Raw genomic sequence first — 7,745 nt, forward strand, 5'->3', positions numbered from 1 at the left:
TCCAGCCCCAGTCACAGGTCTCGTCTTGTTTGTTGCTTATGAAGGCCCTCCTCTCGCAGATCACATTTCACTTTGTGATGTAACAGGAAGTACATACTCACTGTCTCCCATTAAAACTAAGGGAGCCGCGATGGGTGGTTCCCTGCAGTGACAATGCAAAAGTCTTCTGATTCTAATATATGCTTGCATTAATAAATTAGAGACTTGACTTGGCAAGGGGGGAACAAGATTCTTTTCGAGCAAGCAATAAGTACAAAAAAGTATATGTTCCTTAGGCTTTGTCATTGTGAATTAGATTTAGGGAGTTGTTTCATAAACACATTTGTCATATGGAGAGCAATAAATGTCAAGAACATCAGGCAGGGACAAAAAGACTGCTCGGTAAATATTATTTTGTAGTTATAGCCCTAAAATACCCATACAAATATTTACTGACGACGACTTTCCTTCTAAATTAATAGTGGTATTTCTTGACTAATGCAAAACTTCAGATAACTGGTAAACATTGCAAACGCAGCTAAGTCTGCCATCTATTGGTGAATGGTGGTACTTCAACTTAAAATTATTAATTGGACCGCAACTTTTCGCCAGTATTGGGCGGTGCTAGTGAAGTTTGGATGTTTTACTTAGGGGTGGACATGAGGGGGACAAGGATATATAAAACCTTTTTTTTTTTTTTTTTTACAACCTCCAAACGTTGTTCAGAAAACACTGATAATTCATTCCTAGGTAGACGCGAGAATAACAAAAATCCCCCAAAGTATTACAAGTAGGTCTCCGTATAATGCAGCACCATTGAAATTTCCTCCCTCCGCACCCCCTCTTGAGATTAAACGACACCTGACTTATTCATGTGACAAAGAGGAAGAATTAGGAATGTCATAAATGAACTTCAGAGGCTAACCTTTTTAGCTATGGGTGCAGGGAGGGAAACGGAACAACTGACATTTGGAGTGGGGAGTGGCCCAAAAGAGCTAATGAGGTCTTGCTGCGAGGAAAACACACTTTTTCACTTCTTTTTTTTGTGTGCTGTTTTTTTTCCCCACCCGGTGTGAACAGTGTCTATGTGGTAGGGTGTTGAGTGACGTAGTGTGACGTCAGAATCCAGCACATCGACGTCATCACTTAGGGCCTGACTGATAATTTTTTTTTAGGCACATTCAAACCCCCTGATCAATAAAAAAAAAAACGTACAATGATTAAAAGAACTTAAAAGTAAACTTACAAATAATAACTGTCTTACTACTTCAAGTAATTGTAAATGCAAATAACTACTTATATATGAGCAATTAAGCGGAAGTATTTTTCGTGAAAATATTTACAGTAGTCTCCTCCTGTACGACAATTTGTGCCCCCACTCCACCCCATTCCCAAGGGAGGGGTTGAAGTGTGCGTAATTTAAATGGCCGCATCACGATGCCGTGCACCAGATGCGTCTTTTTGTCTGGACCCAAGACGGGAATGTCTACAGCCCCTAACACCTCCGTATCCAGCCGAAGCCCGCCGGCTCACCAGTTTGTGCAGCCGGCATGGCGAGTCGTTCTGTGGGCCCTGGTTTACTGCGCCGTCCTCGGCGTGGCTGTGCTGGGCAACGCGGTGGTCATCTGGATCATCTTGGCGCACAAGCGGATGAGGACAGTCACCAACTATTTTCTGCTCAATTTGGCGGTGTGCGACGCGTCCACGGCCGCCTTCAACTCGCTGGTCAACTTCATCTACGCGGCCCACGGAGAGTGGTACTTCGGGGCGCGCTATTGCACCTTCCACAACTTGTTCCCGGTCACGACGGTGTTCGCCAGTATTTACACCATGACCGCGATTGCTATTGACAGGTACAGCGCATAGACGGCGCCGTTCTTTTTACAATACTAATGTTATTAGTTTATTTATTTGAAGTTTTAAATAATGGGGGACGCCTCGTGTGGCTAAACTATGGCTAATTACGCTAAATAATTATATTAGCGTTATGTACATTATTTAATTAAATCATTGATTAGTTTTGAATACTAAGATATGTTACATTATTGTCTTAATGGACCATAACCTTTGAACAAAATGGTTGATAAACTGTGCACTATTTAATGTCTGAGTTTTCCCAGTTGTGCCTATCAGCAGTTTCTAATTGGGATTTTTTTTTTCAATTTTGTTTTTAAATTATTTTGGACGGTGTGTGAGTGTGTGTAACCTTTATGCGCAACTGTTGCTGAATGTCTTCACCCCCCCCTGCTTACGAATGTAGGTACATGGCCATCATCCATCCCCTAAAGCCTCGTCTATCAGCCAAAGCCACTCTGGCCGTGATCGTGACCATCTGGAGTCTGGCCCTCGTCCTGGCCTTCCCCCTCGGCTATTTCTCCACAACAAGAGCCTTGCCTCGTAGGACTCTGTGTTACGTGGCCTGGCCCCGCATGGCCGACGACCCCTTCATGTGAGCTAAAGAACACTTCCTCCAACATTCCATCACTAACAGGACACATTTGAGATTGTATTTGTGTCTGCATCGGCAGGTACCACATCATTCTGACTGTCCTGGTGTATGTGGTGCCTTTAGTGGTGATGGCCATCACTTATTCCATCATTGGTGTGAACCTGTGGGGAGGAGAGATCCCCGGAGACACATCGGATAACTACCATGGACAGCTCCGGGCAAAAAGGAAGGTATGGCTTTTAAGCCAATTTGATCAATGTAACAAAATGTCATTTATGAATTCCCATATTTATAATATTACACTTTTTTCCTTAATTTAATTAATTAATGCACCAATATGAGTTGACTCATGTGTTTGACATCCTCCGTGGAAGAGCACTGAATGAGTCTGATATAAGGATTAAGGGCAATAGCAGGTACCCGTGATGTAAGACTCCATCTAGACAGCGGCAGGATTAATGCCGGAACAGAACATTCTATTGATAAATAATGAAAAATGTTGCAGGTTAACCCGACAAGCATGCTGCAGAAACATTTGCTGGAAAACGAATACATTTTCTTCCGTTTATTTGAAGTCCGTTCCTTTTAGTAGGAACGTACTAAGAATCAGATGGGTTCAATCGATGGCGACAAATAGAGACGGCGACAGGTGCAATAGTTTAAAGCTCTTCGCTGACAACAAACACCATCAAAGGCGCAATTAGCTAGCGAAATTGAGCCGATGCAGATAAAAGCGTTTTGATACATGTCGGGAAAACAAAGCGGGTGTCTTGAATCACATCTGTGGTGGAGAGGAGAGGAACGTCATCTCCATGGCTCATCCATGGAGTTCTGCCTTGTCAAGTGCTTCATTGATGACCTGTTTTCTTGTGTTAATGTGGCTATTGACAGAGAGAGACATATGCTGATGACATCATCTTCCCCCCCCCTACTGCAGATTGTGAAGATGATGATGGTCGTGGTGGTGACCTTTGCCTTCTGCTGGCTGCCCTATCACATGTACTTCATAGTGACGGGTCTCAACAGACGTCTGAGCAAGTGGAAGTCTATCCAGCAGGTCTACCTGGCAGTGCTGTGGCTGGCCATGAGCTCCACCATGTACAACCCTATCATCTACTGCTGCCTCAATAGCAAGTGAGTGCCCCCCCCCCCCCCCCCCCCCCACACGCACACACGTTAGGAAAACATCTCATCCGGATTGCGGTGTGGCCTTCGGATCAGGTTTCGAGCCGGCTTCAAGCGCGTTTTCCGCTGGTGTCCATTCATCCGAGTGACCAGCTACGATGAGCTGGAGCTCCAGAACAGACGGAGCGGCCCGGGTCCCCAGAACAGCATGTGCACTCTGTCACGCGTCAACACCAGCATCCTCAGCAAGGACAAGAGTGTGCGCTCGCATGGTAATACACGTAGGTCCAAGTGTAAATTGCAGTCTGATAATGACTCGCCGAATGTTTGAGCCATGCTAAAAGTCAATATAAAATATACCTCTTCACAAAAAAACTTTTAGGATCCAAAATAGGTGATTTGGGTAAAACTAGCCCCTTTTTGTGTTTTGATGACTTCGGCGCTTAAAAGGTACAGTCCGCATGTCTCATGAAAATCGAAAAGTTGAAGTGATTAAGCCACAAATTTATTTGCATTTTTGTTATAATGGCACACTTGTTTAGTAAAGTGTTGCAAAGTTGTTGTAGTGAACGCTTAACAGACTTCAGTTAGTAAGTTAACAACTCTGAGTGAAGTAGATACTCTAAATAAAGTGTCTCTCAGATGAATGTTTTATTTGCCTTTAATTTAACATGAGCCTACCATGAAAGTAAAATTCAAATAAGTCAAATAAGTCTGATATTTTTTATTGTACGACCGATTGAATCATTTATTTGTGCTCGTTAAAATAAAATACATGGGAAGAGGAGAAAAATCATTCATCCCTTCATAAAAACCAAGAGGCATTTTAGCAAATAATATTTCTGATGGTAGCAATCAAACTTGAACAATATTACAATTGCAAAAGTCAGTTGATGTTGCTGAAATCCTTTAAAAACAATATTAGCGATCAAAAACAATATTAGCACTCTTGTCAGTTGCATTTACATATATACGTCTTAAGAGCAAGCATACATTTTAGATTAAGAAAATAAGGGAATCACAAACATACTAGTGCTATTCATTCTCAAATGTAAACAGCGATTCAACTATATCAACGATTGCGGCAGGATTTGCCAAACCTCAATAAATGCGCAGCCGCTGCTTTCGACGCTAATGGTTGAGTGTCTCAAATAGGACGAAGGACACAAGTGCCATCATCGGCCACTGGGAGGCGCTCTCTTCCGGGGCCCTGTAGGTACAAAAGATTAACTATCATTTATTCATGGTTCCATTGGTCACTCCAGATAGAAAGCAACATTAAAAACATAATTAATTTACCAAACTTTAATCAGTAGCTAAAAAGTAGCTCTTGCTTTCAAAAACATGGATGACCTCTGACCTCTGATACCATGTAGGATTTTTCCCAGCCTTACCGTGATTTGTAACAGTCATCAGTAGCCTTCAGTTTGGAGTGTTTCAGGATGACCTCGGTGTAGTCGCCATCGTCTGACAACTTGATGTCCTCCACCATGAACTCCTCGGTGGGGGACAAAATGGCGACGTCCTCGGTGATGCCGCAGAAGCCCTCCAGGCTGATATAGAAGCACGTGGTGATGTTGAAATAGATTCCGCCCTCCACGTCCTCCTTCATCGACACGTCTGACTGGACCGTAGTGAATCGTCCGAATCTCACTCGGACACCCTTTTCCACTTTGTATTCCATTTCGGACACTCTGTATACATTCTTACACGTCTTCTGCCTCACCAGGCTCATAGCATCCGTGAGCAGGAAGTGTAGGGACTTATAATGAAAGCGCTCCTCATAAGTGCTGGCGTTGACCCCCATGGTCTCCACCGCGTCGTTGAAGGCTTTCTTGAACGCATTCTTGCCGTTTATGAAGGCTAAGAGAGCGGAGGTGTGTTCCTTCGTGCCTCCTGGGAGCAGCGTGGGACACTTGTCGCTCCAGGCTGCGTAGAAGTCAATATTCTGACTCAGCTCTTGGTGTAGCACATCAGAGCGGATCAATTTCTCCATGGTGTCGTCGCGACAGCCCTCGTACAATAGGTCCACAGCGTTGGGGGCCATGTCCAGTTGTTTCACTGCACTCACCTGGCAAGGAAAGGAAAAACAAGCATTGTTTTGTTCAACTAGTGATCCACTTCACTTTTCTGAGTATGTTGTGCAATTTATTTGAATGAAAGTGAATGTAGCTTACCGTGTATAACACCACGTAGACCACCAGGAATGTTTTCTTCATAGCTCTCATCTTCTCTTATTTTCAGTATCTGCACCAAAGAAGTATTTTTGGAAAGTGTGATTGTCCGCTCAATTTGGCTTTTAGTTCAAATTCTTTCAAAGTGAGCTCAGGCAACTCTTATCTCTTGAGCATCACCCACCATTGATCACCTCAGCTCGTATAGACTTACCGCAGAGATGGGTAGAGATGTGCAACCTCAGTGAGAGTGCAAAATCACAATTTTAAGTCCATGTAAGTAGTGTAAGAGGGCTGGGAGGGGGCACTCAGTGTAAAAACTGTGTAGGGAGTGAAAAAAATATTATCACCCGAGGCAACTCCTTTTTCCTTTCCTGTGGAAGGAAATAACATGCCATTTAGAGCACTTTTGTCTCTTGCTGCTGCTACTGGCTTATGTGAACAATGTCAACCTGCACTGTAGTTGAAAATAATATGTTCCACATTTCTGTCACTTTCCCAGGTATATCTTACACTTAATTTCTTTTCATTTTAGTTTTAGCGCTGAATGATTACACTGGCCTGTTTCCCCTCTTCCAGCAGCAACATTGCACCAACTGACCATAAATAGTTAGAAGTCAACGTGAAAAAAAATACATTTAAATAGTTGATTTTGCACTCACCTGATGAGATTGTAACGTCAACGGGGCGATGCGTTCTCTTGGGAGCTTTCTTCTCTTGACCTCCGATAAACTTCCTCCCTTTGCGGCTACTGCAGCACAGCACAGGCCTGCTGAGCTTCACATTTTGTGCACTTTGACGGCCAACCTTTCATTGTGTGTGGGAGGAGCGGGGTCACAGCTAGACTGACATCCCATCTCCACATGCAAGCACCCTATATCTTGATTTTGTAACACTTATAGTAGTTTTTAAATAACGTGTATGCATATGTATATACGCCTAAATATTCTTATCCAATGTATCTACTGCAATTTCACATTAGATTGCTGGTTTGAAATTTACTTTTATTATTATTGTTGTTTTAATAACATTAAAACCTGTTAAAACTTGTCTGGTGTTTTATTCCTTGTTTTTATTTTTCTGGGCACGAAATCAAATATCTGACATTTAGTTAACTGCTTTATATGACTATGTATATGTGTTTTAAGTTGTGTAATATGTGTTGGTGTCCCCCAAAATAAAGAGCAAGTAGTCAAATACACATTCTTGACACGTTCAAGAAATGCATAGAGTTATTAAGTCAGTGCTTCTCAATTATTTTCTGTTACGCCCCCCCCTAGCAAGAAGAAAACTATTCGCGCCCCCCCTCCCCACCGTGACTATCCTAACTTGTCTTGTAAATCGTAAAATGTTGCACTGTCGCAAACGTGACAGAAGTAACAATGAGAGCGCCACTGCCCCCTGCTGTAGTAAACGCGCAATTACACTTTATTCTAGTACTGCCAAAAAAAAGCCTGTTCCCCAGGGTCACACGCGCCCCCCCAGGAATAGCACGGGCGCGCCCCACTATTTGAGAAGCACTGGCCTAGGTGACTGATTCACAATTTGGTTTTGTCTGATATCAGAGATTAAATAAAGAAAACCAACTGGCTGATTGATTTGTTTTAATTGAGAGGAAAAAAAAACAGCAAAAGCATTTCACTAGCTGACCAGAAGATGGCGACAGCGTGGCATCTGAAGACCATGGATTGTTTGTTCTGCTATAGCCTAGGTGACTGATTCACAATTTGGTTTTGTCTGATAATAGATATTAAATAAAGAAAACCAACTGGCTAATTGATTTGTTTTAATTGAGAGAAAAAAAAACATCAGCAAAAGCATTTCACTAACTGACCAGGAGATGGCGACAGCGCGGCATCTGAAGACCATGGATCGTTCTGCTATGCCGGTTTAAAAAAAAAAAAAAAAAAAACGTAATTAGCTAGGGGTCAAAGGTCAAAGTTTACGGTTCAAAGTTCACCCAGGGGTCAAAGGTCGGTTCAAAGTTCACGGGGTCATGTGCACATTTTCGATTTTTA

General features: G+C 42.8%; 2 protein-coding genes across 4 annotated transcripts; one reads left to right on the top strand and one right to left on the bottom strand.

Moving 5' to 3' along the window:
* Positions 1-38: 38 nt before the first annotated feature.
* Positions 39-7,321, top strand: LOC133150904 (neuromedin-K receptor-like). Its single transcript, XM_061273525.1, has 5 exons — positions 39-1,832; positions 2,240-2,428; positions 2,508-2,658; positions 3,366-3,562; positions 3,650-7,321. Exons 1-5 carry the CDS (start codon positions 1,417-1,419, stop codon positions 3,882-3,884), a joined length of 1,188 nt encoding a protein of 395 aa, XP_061129509.1. The 5' UTR covers positions 39-1,416; the 3' UTR covers positions 3,885-7,321.
* Positions 4,263-6,550, bottom strand: si:ch211-145b13.6 (GPI-linked NAD(P)(+)--arginine ADP-ribosyltransferase 1). Of its 3 annotated transcripts, none has more exons than XM_061273532.1 (5): positions 6,390-6,550; positions 5,942-6,047; positions 5,731-5,800; positions 4,948-5,624; positions 4,263-4,763 (listed from the first exon to the last, which is right to left on the bottom strand). In XM_061273532.1, exons 3-5 carry the CDS (start codon positions 5,779-5,781, stop codon positions 4,685-4,687), a joined length of 807 nt encoding a protein of 268 aa, XP_061129516.1. In that variant the 5' UTR covers positions 5,782-5,800; positions 5,942-6,047; positions 6,390-6,550; the 3' UTR covers positions 4,263-4,684. The 3 variants fall into 3 exon arrangements, with proteins under 3 accessions (XP_061129516.1, XP_061129515.1, XP_061129517.1); XM_061273531.1 differs by having other exon boundaries at positions 5,942-6,101; positions 6,390-6,549; XM_061273533.1 differs by lacking the exon at positions 5,942-6,047.
* Positions 7,322-7,745: the final 424 nt, after the last annotated feature.

This window comes from Syngnathus typhle, linkage group LG3 (genome assembly GCF_033458585.1).
Source record: "Syngnathus typhle isolate RoL2023-S1 ecotype Sweden linkage group LG3, RoL_Styp_1.0, whole genome shotgun sequence".
In the NCBI taxonomy this organism is placed as follows: Eukaryota; Metazoa; Chordata; class Actinopteri; order Syngnathiformes; family Syngnathidae; genus Syngnathus; species Syngnathus typhle.

Bases quoted from the DNA above. Each gene is read 5' to 3' on its own strand.
- si:ch211-145b13.6 (XM_061273533.1), bottom strand. From the start codon at position 5,781: ATGAGAGCTATGAAGAAAACATTCCTGGTGGTCTACGTGGTGTTATAC. The intron at 5,625-5,730 runs GTAAGCTACATT...TTTCCTTGCCAG, and splicing joins TCTACGTGGTGTTATACACG to GTGAGTGCAGTGAAACAACT. The intron at 4,764-4,947 runs GTAAGGCTGGGA...TTGTACCTACAG, and splicing joins GATGACTGTTACAAATCACG to GGCCCCGGAAGAGAGCGCCT.
- LOC133150904 (XM_061273525.1), top strand. From the start codon at position 1,417: ATGCCGTGCACCAGATGCGTCTTTTTGTCTGGACCCAAGACGGGAATG. The intron at 2,429-2,507 runs GTGAGCTAAAGA...CTGCATCGGCAG, and splicing joins ATGGCCGACGACCCCTTCAT to GTACCACATCATTCTGACTG. The intron at 2,659-3,365 runs GTATGGCTTTTA...CCCCTACTGCAG, and splicing joins AGCTCCGGGCAAAAAGGAAG to ATTGTGAAGATGATGATGGT.